Source organism: Bos javanicus, chromosome 16 (assembly GCF_032452875.1).
Source record: "Bos javanicus breed banteng chromosome 16, ARS-OSU_banteng_1.0, whole genome shotgun sequence".
Lineage (NCBI taxonomy): Eukaryota > Metazoa > Chordata > Mammalia > Artiodactyla > Bovidae > Bos > Bos javanicus.
In genome coordinates, this window is record NC_083883.1 from 56,275,412 (window position 1) to 56,289,892 (window position 14,481).

At 39.3% G+C, this 14,481-nt stretch overlaps 1 protein-coding gene across 2 annotated transcripts in view; it reads left to right on the plus strand.

The window, feature by feature from the left end:
* Window positions 1-14,481, plus strand: part of RABGAP1L (RAB GTPase activating protein 1 like) — a 741,235-nt gene that overhangs the window by 67,701 nt on the left and 659,053 nt on the right. For both annotated transcript variants that reach the window (XM_061381704.1, XM_061381705.1), the window contains exons 2-3: window positions 6,578-6,748; window positions 8,718-8,910. In XM_061381704.1, the coding sequence (XP_061237688.1) occupies window positions 6,611-6,748; window positions 8,718-8,910 (331 nt within the window). In that variant the 5' untranslated portion in view covers window positions 6,578-6,610. The remainder of the gene's footprint in view (window positions 1-6,577; window positions 6,749-8,717; window positions 8,911-14,481) is intronic.

Here is a 14,481-nt window from a genome sequence, read left to right on the forward strand (position 1 = left end):
TAAGTCGCTTCAGTCATGTCCGACTCTGTGCGACCCCATAGACGGCAGCCCACCAGGCTCCGCCGTCCCTGGGATTCTCCAGGCAAGAACACTGGAGTGGGTTGCCATTTCCTTCTCCAATGCAGGAAAGTGAAAAGTGAAAGTGACGTCGCTGGAGACTGTTATAATAGGTGAGATCATGGCTTGTATTAGGTTTGTAAAATGGATGTAGAGAGATAGATGTAGGATTTATTTTGAAAGTGAGATTGACATGACTTGGTAATGAGAGGAATGAAGAAGCAGAGATGAATCAAGGATGATAACCAGATTTTTTGTTTGTGCAACTTAGTAGAAGGTGGTGTTCTTCAGAAATGGGAAATCTGAATAAGAAACAATTTTGGAGGAGACATTAGGAATTCCACTTGGGTCACATTTTAAGATACTGATAGAATTCCACAAGGAAATATCAAAGAGTTGGGTTCAAAATCAGGAATTAGAGGAGACATTTGGGTTGGGATAGAAATTTGGGAGACTTTCAGTATATAGATGCTATTTAAATCCTTGGCAATAAGAGTGAGTGGCAAAGAATCAGAGAAAAAAGCTCAGAATTTGGGGAATTTCCAGCATTTAAATGTGAAGTAGAAGAGTGGCAACCGAAAAGGATTTGAAGGATTGGCCATAGAAAGAACACCTGAAGTGTGTAACGTCTTGACAATCAAGCTTTCATGGGGCAGCCGGAAGGGTAAAAAGTTGCTTCTAATACATACTGCATTTTCAGAAACATATAATATGCAAGGGCGCTAGTGGTAAAGTCCCCGCCTGCCAATGCAGGAAACGTGAGACATGGGTTCGATCCCTGGGTCAGGAAGATAACCTGGAAATGGCAGCCCGCCCCAGTGTTGTTGCCTGGAGAATCACATGGACAGAGGGAACCTAGTGGGTTACAGTCTGTAGGGTTGCAAAGAGTCAGACACAACTAAAGCGACTTAGCACACACACATAATATGCAAAATGAGAAAAACCTTTTAGAGGACAGATGAATATGCTTGAAGGGTTTTAAAAAAGAAGTATGTTTACATGCCTAGCAGAAATAAATGAGAGGTAGGCCTTGGAGTTGGCAGTAATTATTCTTCGTTTTGATGTTATTAGAAACTTTGATTTTTTCAATAATGTTAGGAAGTAGTTTTTTCAACTGTGACTTGAAGGAAAAAGTAATTTTTTTTCCTCCTTTTTTGATGAGATTAATGGTATTAGTGTCACCTACTGGCAAAATGAGATATTGCAGCCCTTTTTTTTTTTTTTAAATGAGGAAGTGAACAAAATAACCTAATTAGAGAAAAAGAACATTTCTGGGGGAATTTTTGGCATGGGTCAGGCTTACCATGGTTATGAGGTCCTGCATTCTTCAGCACTGGTCTGCTTGTCCGCTGAGAGGGCTCAAACCTTGTGCGCACCAGGACCCAGAGACCTCCACAGAGACTGAGCCAGAATTGTGTTTGAGTGTCTCTTGTGAAATTATGGGTCAGCAGTGGCCTGCCTCGGGGGCAGGGGCTCTGGGTGCAGCCGACCTGGGTATGGCATAAGCCTTCTTGAAGGAGGTTGCCATTCACCCCATCATAGAGCCACCAGAACTTACATAGGACTGGGGAAGCAGACTCTTGGAGGGCACAAACAGAACCTTGTGTGCTCCAGGATCCAGGAGAGAGGAGCAGTGACCCTACAAAAGACTGACCCAGACTTGCCTGTGAGTGTCCAGGGGTCTCTGACAGAGGCATGGGTGGACAGTAGCCTGCTGCAGGGTCAGGGGCACTGAGTGCAGCAGTGCCTGCATGGGACCTTTCAAAGAAGGTCCCCATTATCTTCATTACCTCCACCGTAGTTTGGCCTCAGGTCAAACAACAGGGAGGGAACACAGCCCTGCCCATCAACAAAATTTGATTAAAGATTTATTGAGCATGGCCCATCAGAACGAGACCCAGTTTCCCCCTCAATCTGTCTCTCCCATCAGGAAGTGTCCATAAGCCTCTTATCCTGATCGATCAGAGGGCAGACAGAATGGAAACCACAATCACAGAAAACTAACCAAACTAATCACAGAGATCACAGCCTTGTCTAGCTCAGTGAAATGGTGAGCCATGCCATGTAGGGCCACCCAAGATGGACGGGTCATCTTGGAGAGTTCTTACAAAACGTGGTCCACTCAAGAAGGGAATGGCAAACCACTTCAGTATTCTTGCCTTGAGAACCCCATGAGCAGTATGAAAAGGCAAGAAGATAGGACACTGAAAGATGAACACCCCAGGTTGGTAGGTGCCCAAAATGCTACTGGAAAAGAGTGGAGAAATAACTCCAAGAAGAATGAAGAGATGGAGCCAAAGCAAAAACAACACACAGTTGTGATGTGACGGGTAATGGAAGTAAAGTCTGATGTTATAAAGAGCAGTATTGCATAGGAACCTGCAATGTTAGGTCCACGAATCAAGGCAATTTGGAAGTGGTCAAACAGGCGATGGCAAGAGTGAACATTGACATTTTAGGAATCAGTGAACTAAAATGGACTGGAATGGGTGAATTTAACTCAGATGACCATTCTATCTACTACTGTAGGCAAGAATCCCTTAGAAGAAATGGAATAGCCATCATAGTCAACAAAAGAGTCCAAATGCAGTACTTGGATGCAATCTCAAAAGCAACAGAATGATCTCTGTTTGTTTCCAAGGCAAACCATTCAATATCACGATAATCCAAGTCTATGCCCTGGCCAGTAATGCTGAAGAAGCTGAAGTTGAATGGTTCTATGAAGACTACAAGACCTTCTAGAACTAACCCCCTCAAAAGATGTTCTTTTCATTATAGAGGACTGGAATGCAAAAGTAGGAAGTCAAGAGATACCTGGAGTAACAGGCAAATTTTGCCTTGGAGTACAAGATGAAGCCGGTCAAAGGCTAACAGAGTTATGCCAAGAAAACACACTGGTCATAGCAAACACCCTCTTCCAACAACACAAGAGAAGACTCTACACATGGACATCACCACATGGTCAATACCAAAGTCAGAATGATTTTATTCTTTGCAGCCAAAGATGGAGAAGCTCTATACAGGGAGCAAAAACAAGACCGGGAGCTGACTGTGGCTCAGATCATGAACTCATTGCTAAATTCAGACTTAAATTGAAGAAAGTAGGGAAAACCATTAGACCATTCAGGTATGACCTAAATCAAATCCCTTATGATTATACAGTGGAAGTGACATAGAATCAAAGGATTAGATCTGATAGACAGAGTGCCTGAAGAACTATGGACAGAGGTCCGTGACGTTGTACAGGAGGCAGGGGATCAAGACCATCCCCAAGAAAAATGCAAAAAGGTAAAATGATTGCCTGAGGAGGCCTTATAAATAGCTGAGAAAAGAAGAGAAGTGAAAGGCAAAGGAAAAAGGAAAGATATACCCATTTGAATGCAGCATTCCAAAGAATATCAAGGAGAGATAAGAAAGCCTTCTTCAGTGACCAATGCAAAGAAATAGAGGAAAACAATAAAATGGGAAAGACTAGAGATCTCTTCAAGAAAATTAGAGGTGCCAAGGGAACATTTCATGCAAAGATGGGCTCAATAAAGGACAGAAATGGTATGGACCTAACAGAAGCAGAAGATATTAAGAAGAGGTGGCAAGAATACACAAAAGAACTATACAAAAAAGATCTTCATGACTCAGATAACCATGATGGTGTGATCACTCACCTAGAGCCAGACATCTTGGAATACGAAGGCAAGTGGACCTTAAGAAGCATCACTACGAACAAAGCTAGTGGAGGTGATGGAATTCCAGTTGAGCTGTTTCAAATCCTAAAAGATAATACTGTGAAAGCGTTGCGCTCAGTATGCCAGCAAATTTGGAAAACTCAGCAGTGGCCACAGGACTGGAAAAGGTCAGTTTTCATTCCAGTTCCAAAGAAAGGCAATCCCAAAGAATGTTCAAACTATCACTATCACACAGTTGAACTCATCTCACATGCTAGCAAAGTAATACTCAAAATTCTCCAAGCCAGGCTTCAACCGTATGTGAACTGTGAACTTCCAGATGTTCAAGCTGGTTTTAGATAAGGCAGAGGGACCAGAGATCAAATTGTCAACATCTGCTGGATCATCACAAAAGCAAGAGAGTTCCAGAAAAAAATCTGCTTTATTGACTACGCCACAGCCTTTGACTGTGTGGATCACCACAAACTGTGGAAAATTCTGAAAGAGATGGGAATACCAGACCACCTGACCTGCCTCTTGAGAAACCTGTATGCAGGTCAGGAAGCAACAGTTAGAACTGGACATGGAACAACAGTCTGGTTCCAAATAGGAAAAGGAGTACATCAAGGCTGTATATTGTCACCCTGCTTATTTAACTTATATGCAGAGTACATCATGAGAAACGCTGGGCTAGAGGAAGCACAAGCTGGAATCAAGATTGCCGGGAGAAATATCAATAATCTCAGATATGCAGATGACTCCACCCTTATGGCAGAAAGTGAAGAAGAACTAAAGAGCCTCTTGATGAAAGTGAAAGAGGAGAGTGATGGCATCCAGTCCCATCATTTCGTGGCAAATAGATGGGGAAATAGTGGAAACAGTGGCTGACTTTATTTTTTTGGGGTGCAAAATCACTGCAGATGGTGACTGCAGCCATGAAATTAAAAGACTCTTACTCCTTGGAAGAAAAGTTATGACCAACCTAGACAGCATATTCAAAAGCAGAGACATTACTTTGTCAACAAAGGTCCGTCTAGTCAAGGCACCGTTTTTCCAGTAGTCATGTATGAATGTGAGAGTCGGACTATAAAGAAAGCTGAGTGCAGAAAAATTTATGCTTTTGAACTGTGGTGTTGTAAAAGAGTCTTGAGAGTTTTTGGACTGCAAGGAAATCAAACCAGTCAATCCTCAAGGAAATCAATCCTGAATATTCATTGGAAGGACTAATGTTGAAGCTGAAACTCCAATACTTTGGCTACCTTATGCCAAGAACTGAGTCATTGGGAAAGACCCTGATGCCGGGAAAGATTAAAGGCATCATCAGTTCGATGGACATGAATTTTGAGTAAAGTTCGGGAGTTGGTGATGAATAGGGAAGCCTGGAGTGCTGCAGTCCATGGGGTTGGAAAGAGTTGGGTATGACTGAGCAACTATACTAAACTGAACTTGTCTTACCTCCCTGTCTTATTATCCCCTTTGTCGCTGAGCAGATTGTTTAACCTAAGGTTCCTTTTTTAAATCTTCCTGCTTTCAGCTCAAATATTTCCCTTTCAGAGAGTCTTTTCCTACTACCTCCCTTATAGTCATCTGTATACTAGTCCTTACAGCTCCTCTTTGTTATATTAGGGCTGTTGTGTTTTCTTCATAGCCTGTTGAATGATTTGGGATTTCCTTCCTTACTTGCTTGCTTGTTTCCTCACAAGCTGTAAGCTCCAGGAGAGGAGGCATCTTGTTTGCCTTATTCACTCATGTAACCCCAAATGTTGAGTATAGTGACTCTTATGTAGTGTACATGTTCAGTTTAATTTAGTTGTGTGAATATTTGGGTTTCTGGAAGTGGTAGAGAATGTTGAGTTTCTATGGTGTGAAGTGAAAGTGAGTTGCTCAGTTGTGTCCGATTCTTTGTGACTCCATGGACTTTACAGTCCATAGATTTTTCTAGGCCAGAATATTGGAGTGGGTAGCCTTTTCCTTCTCCAGAGGATCTTCTCAACCCAGGGATTGAACCCAGGTCTCTCACATTGCAGGCAGATTCTTTACCAGCTGAGCCACCAGGGAAACCCAAGAATACTGGAGTGGGTAGCCTATCCCTTCTCCAGCGGATCTTCCTGTCTCAGGAATCAAACCGGGGTCTCCTATATTGTAGATGGTTTCTTTACCAGCTGAGCTTCTAGAGATCTATATAGAAAACAGTATTGAGATCTACATATAGAACACAGTATTTGAATACTGCTGCATGAGTGCAATATAAAGCTTTGCTCCCCTTGGCACGCCCGCCCCAACTCCCCATTTTCTGCTTCCTATAGATAAGTGGTTTTGTGTTTGGAAAGGAAAAGATACATGGCTTAGAATGTTGAATTCTGTATTAATCTGTCAAGTTAAGTGACACATAAAAAATATTTTAAGGTACAGTGCTTATTAGTGTGAGGAGATAAGTTATGCAGACATTTGGATTTGGTTATAAAGTCACCAGTGAATGTATTTTTGTTTGTGTGTGAATTTGTACATACTTCTAGCTTATTTCTTATTTGTTTTCTATATTTATAAAAAGGACAAAAAGTATTTCTAAGAGAAATATAGAGAGTGCCTTATAGTAGTAAATCCTTTTAGTTGAGATGGGCAGGTTTGTGGTGGTGTTCAGAGAACAATATGGTTCGTTTAGTCTGGAAACTCAGGGTACATCTCTATTATGTGGCCCAGTCCAAGAAGGTAGACTCCCTAGTTTTGAGATGATTATCTAGCCAGCAGAATTCTTTGCCTGAACCATATTTAAAGGCCCCCCCAAAATTGATCCAGGTACTCAATAGTTCATGTTTTTATTCACCAGTTTTTTTCTTAATCTTTGTGGTTTTGACCAGGTGGATGTGGAAAGAGAAGTTTGCAGAACTGAAATGGAGGTCAGAGCTTCATTACAGAAGGTTAGTGGGTCATCGGATTCTGTGACTACACTCAACAGTGAAGAATTTGTTTTGGTTCCTCAGCATGGAGGTGATACTTCTACAAAAGATGATGAAAAACCTGAACTGAAGGTATTTTTTCCTTTTCTACAAATGATATTATTTTAAATTATTCTTTTTAACTAGGTGCAACTTACCTTAGGAAGTGTATACAATCCAAAGTTTTTTCTTAAGTACTCACTTTGAGAATAGAATCAATGTTTGATTTATCCAGAGACATAATTGTTAGGTTTGTTATTTTTAAATTTTTTTATTTTTGGTTGTTTATCTTTTAGAATTCAGAAATAAGAAATAGGAGGGAAAAAAGAAGAGAAAGGATAATTGGCAAGTTAGACTTAATGGTTAAATCTTACAGCAGTTTAATTTATCTGGATACTTTTGTCTCTCTCACTGCTGCTGGGTTTTAAAAATTACTTATATAAATATGTAGTTATGTATTACTTTCACTTGAGAGACTTTGCTTTATGATTTTTATGCTTTAAGTCAGCTTGTAGCATTCATCTGTGTGATTAACACTTGTCTGAATATTTTTTAAGTATAGGTTTTGTAATTTTAGTCATTGAGTTTTTATTTAGATGTGGTCCTTTTTATTTTTCATTTTTATGTTGCGTTTTTGTTAGGCAGCATAACGTTTGAGTTATCAAAAAAAGTCTTTTCTTTGAAGCTGTGTACCAATTCAGGTATGTATTTGATATATATATGTTTTTTATTGCAAACAGATATATGTATGATGTTTGACCAAATGAAAACTGTTTTCTTATTTATAAATAAAACCAAACAAACCCAGGTATATATCTATGGGAATTGCATAACCACCTTCTAGATATAGGGAGAAAGGAATTAGCCTAAAATGCTGTATATTATTTATGACTTGTATTTAGTATTAGTTATGATACAAAGGTATGTTAGTATGTTAATCTAATAAAATATCAATCTAATAAAAAATTTTACATCTAATTTGTAAAAATTAGATGGTTAAGTAATCATTTTACATTATGTTGAGGATATATAGTTTTATAATTTCATTAAAATAGTCAATCAGATCAGATCAGATCAGTCACTCAGTCGTGTCCGACTCTTTGTGACCCCATGAATCGCAGCACTCCAGGCCTCCCTGTCCATCACCAACTCCCGGAGTTCACTCAGACTCACGTCCATCGAGTCGGTGATGCCATCCAGGCATCTCATCCTCTGGCATCCCCTTCTCCTCCTGCCCCCAATCCCTCCCAGCATCACAGTCTTTTCCAATGAGTTAGCTCTTCGCATGAGGTGGCCAAAGTACTGGAGTTTCAGCTTCAGCATCATTCCTTCCAAAGAAATTCCAGGGATGATCTCCGTCAGAATGGACTGGTTGGATCTCCTTGCAGTCCAAGGGACTCTCAAGAGTCTTCTGCAACACCACAGTTCAAAAGCATCAATTCTTATGTATACTTAAATAAATAGCTATTTAAATTCATTTAACTCTGTTTTCACATTAATGTGCTTAAGGCATTTATTTACTTATGCTTGGTGTGTCTCACTTGGTTTTTAAGAAAAAGGTCAGCCAACTTAAATATAAGGAAATTACCGATACTCCTTGGCCGCTCAAGCAAAATTTGTAAAGAAATCACAAACATATTTATGTTATGATAACAGAAAATATGACCTTTTAAATGATATTAACACTATGTATTGTCTATTTAAACTTATCAATTTTTCTCTTTAAAACACATAAATTTAGGATTACTTGATTTTTAGAATGTGTTACTGAAAGGTAAAAAAAAGAAAAAAACCCTGAAAATCTCTAAGTAAGCTCCTAGGCCAAATATAGTTGGAAACTGCCTTGGGTTTTTCTGGAGAATCCTTTTCTGAAACTAATAGTCCTCTATTGTTTCTTGGTTTTTTAAACTCAGAATTTTCTGTTATATCTCATGAAATTAGGTACAACTAATTCTTGGTATTCAGTAACTATTTTTAAATTTAAATATGTTCTAGAAATGCAGTATTTTGTAGTAGTAGAACCATATTATGATTGAAAGGAATTGTTTTCCTTTGTCTGTAGATAGTTTCTAATGGTGATGAACAACTGGAAAAAGCCATGGAAGAGATTTTGAGAGATTCGGAGAAGGGGCAAAGCAGCCTTCCTGTTGATTGTCCAAGTTCCAGTGAGATTTCAGACCATTCATTTGGAAATATTTCAGCCAGGCAAACAAATAAGCCATCTCTTCAGTTAATTTTGGATCCATCAAATACAGGTACTGTATTGAACTCTTGGAAACTGTAAGAGAAATACTGATGATGAAAATTTTATTAGCTTAATTTTCTAAGATCAAGGCCACCAACTTTACAGTTCTGGTCGAGAGTTCCCACTTTGGTTCTTAAGCTTCTGTTTGTATCTCTACCTGTAAAATCAGTCTCAGTGTTGCTTGAGAACTAGTACTATGTCTGGGTACTCACTTTACTATGGTACTCAGTTTACCCATTAATTTCAACCATGAAATTAAAAGGCGCTTGCTCCTTGGAAGGAAACTGTGACAAAACTAGACAGCGTATTAAAAAGCAGAGATGTCACTTTAACAACAAAGGTCTGTATAGTCAAAACTATGGTTTTTCTAGTAGTCATGTAGGGATGTGAGAGTTGGACCATAGAGAAGTTTGAGCTCTGAAGAATTGATGCTTCAAATTGTGGTGCTGGAGAAGACTCTTGAGAGTCCTTTGGACTGCATGGAGATCAAACCAGTCGATCCTAAAGGAAATTAACCCTGAACGTTCATTGTAAAGACTTTGAAGCTCCAATGCTTTGGCCACCTGATGTGAAGAGCCAAGTCATTGGAAAAGACCCTGATGCTGGGAAAGATTGAAGGCAGAAGGAGAAGCGGGTGGCAGAGGATGAGAAGACTGGAAAATATCACCGACTCAGTGGGCATGAATTTGAGCAAATTCCAGGAGATAGTGGAGGACAGGGGAGCCTGGTGTCCTGCAGTCCATGGGTTCACAGAGTTGGACATGGCTTAGTGACTGAACAATGACTTGGAGTATAGTAGATCTTCAGTAAATGCTTAACAAATGAATAAATTCTTGGGTATCAAAGAATAATTAATATACACATTCTTTTATATGCTGTGCCTTCTTATTCAGTTTAAATACAGTTATTTTAATTTATAGTTTGTGAAAATTCTAAGTAAAATAGCATATCAACTCCATCAGTGTAATAATACTGTAAAAGTGTTTATTACAGTATAATAAATGATAAATACATGCATGAATAAGTAGAATTTATAGTAGGAATACCAGCCTTATAAGTGAAAATGATTTTGGATCAGGAAAAGGCAAACCCACCTCAACCCAACTCCTACTGGTTTAAACACTGGAGGTGTGGTTTGATCTGGGCTCTGGTAATATTTCTTTGTAAACTACTCAGCTTTGATCTTCTCCATGTCATGGCTAGTTAGCAGCAGAAATTGATAAGTAAGGGTAAATGATTTGTTTATACCTGGTGGTTGAGAGAAAGGCTCTGGTGTTTTAACCATGGAACAAAAAGTTGTGAATTTTACTCTGATTGGACCAACTGAACCATTTTGTTGTGGTCAAGGGAATGACATGAATCAATACATGCTGGTCTTGGTTATATTCAGATTCCTCACTAAGTCACTCTGCAGAAGAGATAGCATCCCAATTGATTTAAGGCCGTGTGATCCATTTCTGCAGAGAGGGCAATGGCAACCCACTCCAATACTCTTGCCTGGAAAATGTTACGGGCGGAGGAGCCTGGTAGGCTACAGTCCATGCGGTCGTGAAGAGTCAAACACGACTGAGTGATGGGGTTGCCAAGAGTCGGACATGACTGAGTGACTTCACTTTCACTTTTCACTTTCATGCATTGGAGAAGGAAATGGCAACCCACTCCAGTGTTCTTGCCTGGAGAATCCCAGGGACGGGGGAACCTGGTGGGCTGCCGTCTATGGGGTCACACAGAGTTGGACATGACTGAAGCGACTTAGCAGCAGCAGCAGCAGCAGCAGCAGCAGCAGCAGCAGATCCATTTCTGAATGTTTATGTAGGCTAAATGTAAATCTAGGCCAAAGTGCTACAAGCTAGCTTGTGCCTCCTGCAGTGTGAGGACACAGCGAAGAGATGCTGTCTAGAAAGTGAGCTCTTATGAGACAGCCATCTGCCAGAGCCTCAGTCGTGGACTTCCCAGCATCCAGAGCTGGGAGAAATAAATGTCTGTTTGTAAGCCATCCATGTGGTATTTTGTTATACAGTAGCCTGAAAGAACTAAGAGGAGACTTTTCAGCTGCCTCTTCATAGTTGCAGTTTTTAAGAGAATTCTTGTGGTCAATTTAAAATAACCCCTAACTTGAATGGTAAGGAACTACCTGGAAAGTGTCTATATTTAAATGGGCTGAAGTGAGTATTAAAGATATGTAGTTTGCCAGTGATAAAATTGAATAGATAAATGCTTTTGTTTAAACATCGTCAGTTTAACTTATTGGTTAACTTTTTGGTTTTTGTCATTTGATGATTGTATATCCTGGCTACTTGGATTCAGCTGTACAGGGAATTTTTGCTAGTTTTCGGCAATTTACTAAAATACTGTTTGGTTACATAATGAGTCTTCTCTTTCATGCTCTTTGTTACTCTTTGCATCTTTCTGCTGAGGAAGGGATAATAGAATTGAAGAATGACTTGTATAAAACTGAATTTATATTTATAAAGATATTAGCTTATTGCAGTGGTGTGTGATTTTACTAGGTCTAAAAGTATTGGCTTGCTAAAAAATATTTGCCTCCTTAACCCAGGATTTCCACTCATCATGAGTTTTTGTCTACATGGTGGCTGCAGTTATGATACATTTAGTTGTGGATAGAATAGGATCCAGGTGGTGTCCAGAGATGTGTGTTTGCCATTACTTGGTTGCTGAAAGGATCACTAACTCTAAAAAATTTTATTTATTTACTGATTGATTTGTTTGGTGTATTATTGAGTATTTAGTCTTTTAGAGACTGTTAAAAGTCCTGGGAATAGAAGAAGGATAGAACAATTCTTTCCCTTGAAGAGCTGATACTCTCTATAATTAAGAGCAGAATATACTTCATTTTGCTTTTAATTCATTCTATTTTAGACCTTTTTTAGAGATTAAGACATATTTGGAGCTCAGACCTGGGTTGAAATCCAGGCTCTGTCTGTGGCTTGGGCAAGTTATTCAACTTCTCTAATGGTAAGTTATCTCATCTGTAAAGTAGAGTTAAAATAGAAACAATTTCATAGGGATTCAGAAGCTTAAATGATACCATCTGTATCATCCATAGAAAGTATTTTGTATTAATAAAATGTGTGGCACAAAGTGAGTACCAAGTTAAATGTTTGTCATCATCAATAGTTCTGGAAATCTTGAACCTTAAAATAAAATTGCACACAATTTTAAGTCTGAGCCCAATAGTTGTAACACATCTGCTTAAAACGGGCCCTGGGCAGGGTGTAGGCCTTTTCTCTCCACTGATGGACCTAACCCCTGGAATTCTGTGACGCAGTCAGTGTTCTTTGAATAGTTGTTTTCTTTGAGTACTGTAAAGATGTTGTTCTGCTGTCTTCTTTTCTCCATAGTTTCTGATGAGAAATCTGAGTCATTTGAATCATTTGTTGTTCCCTTGTTCGTAACATGCTGTTTTTCTATGTCTACTTTTAATATTTTCATTTTCCAGCAGTTTGATTATATGGGGATGATTTTCTTTGAATTTATCATTATTGATGTTTATTGAGATTTTTGAATCTGTAAATTTACATCTTTTATGAAATTCGGAAGTTTTTTTTTGTGCATAGTCTTTTCCCCTAACACAACAAAACTGTTACATTTTCCTACAATTCCTAAGACTCTTCATTATTTCCCAATCTTTTTTCTCTCTTCTTTAGTTTAGAAAATTTCTGTTGATCTGTGCTCCAGTTTACTGACTCTTAGTTCTGTTACCTCCTTGCTTTTGAGCCCATCCAGTGAAGTTTTAATTTTAGATATTCTCTCTCTCTTGTTTTAAGTTTACCTTGTTCCTTTTTATATTTTCTGTTCCTCAGCTGCAGATTCTAATATTTTCATTCATTCTGAATTTTTTCACCTTTATGCCACAGAGCGTGGTTATAATACCAGTTTTAAAGTTTTTTTCTGATGCTTCCAGCAACTGCATCTTTTGGGGATTGGTATCTGTTGATTGCTTTTTCCCCTTGACAGTTGGTCACCTTTGTTTGATTTTTTGTTGTTGTTGTTAAATTGTGGAATTTTTCCCCAGACTTTCTGATTCTTACATTTGAGATTGTGTTTCCAGGTAAAAATCCTCTGAAGGATGTTGATTTTATTTTAGCAGGCAATCCAGTTGGTTGCATCCAGACTGCAAGTTCTGTCTTGCTTTCTGGTTCCAAAGTCAGTCAATTCTAAAACCTTTGCTATGCTTCTTTGGTCTGTTCCACACATGTATAGCATGGTGGTGAACCCCAAGATTTATGTTAGTTCATACACAGAATTAGGGGATTGTCTACTCCAACTGTCCTCCTCACGGTTTCCCCCATACTCTTTGGCTTCTTGGGGCCCATTTTCCTTCTTTCCCTAAGTAGAAAAATGGATTTCTTACTTAGAATTTTTGTTACTTTGTACTGTTATGTGGTCTTGTATGACTAGAGTCAACTTTAGGACAGGGTGGTGAGAGAAAAGAAAGAAAAAAATAGCAGAGGCCTCCTTTTTCTTTTTTGAACCACAAGATCCTTGCCCCTTGCTTGGGTATTTTAACTACTGAGAGGTTTCCTTTCTTCTCCCTGGAGTTGTAGATGCTCTATTTTCTCCCCCAGTCCTCCCCACCCCATGCTCCCCCAACACACACACACGCACACACACACACACACAGTCCTCCCCACCCCCCACCCCATGCTCCCCCAACACACACACACACACACACACACACACACTCACACAGTCCTCCCCACCCCATGCTCCCCCAACACACACACACACACACACACACACAGTCCTCCCCACCCCATGCTCCCCCAACACACACACACACATACACACACACACACTCTCTCACACACACAGTCCTCCCCACCCCCCACCCCATGCTCCCCCAACACACACACACACACACACACACACACACACACACACAGTGGTGCAGCTCTATCACTGGGGCTGGCCTTGTGGTAGAACTGGGAGAGAAGAAAGAGAGAGAGAGAAAAATGGTATAACTCCCCAAACACTCTGTGGTTTACAAGGACTCCTTTTTCTGTTTGTTTTGGCCAGATATTGGATTTCTCTCACAGTTTTGTTGCTCACTGCACAGTTCTGCAACTTGGGCTGCCCTTAGATCAAATATGAGATATAAAGGATGAAAAAATATAAAAGGAAATTCAGTACTATACTGGTAGTCCTTCAGGTTTAGACTTCTCTTTCCAATTTGTCTATGGTTATTTGCTTTAAAACAAAACAAAACAAAACAAAAACAGTCCTAAGGTAGTAACTTTTTATATTCTGCCCAGTGTTTTCAGTTATTAGATAGAAGCTATAATAGACTTGTTACTTTGGCTTGACTAACTCAGTGTGAGGGTCTTCAGTTCTGCTAGTTTTTGCTTCAGGTGTTTTGAAGCTCTGGTATGAGGGTCATAGCCACTTTTTAAATTACATTTTTCTTATAAATTGACCCTTTTGTTATTGTGAAATGTCTGATTTTCTCCTGTTACTGTTCATTGTTTTGAAGTCTGATTTTTCTGGTACTGATATACCCATTCTGGTTTTCTTGCAATTAGTGTTTACATGGTGTATCTGTTTGCATGGTATATCTAAT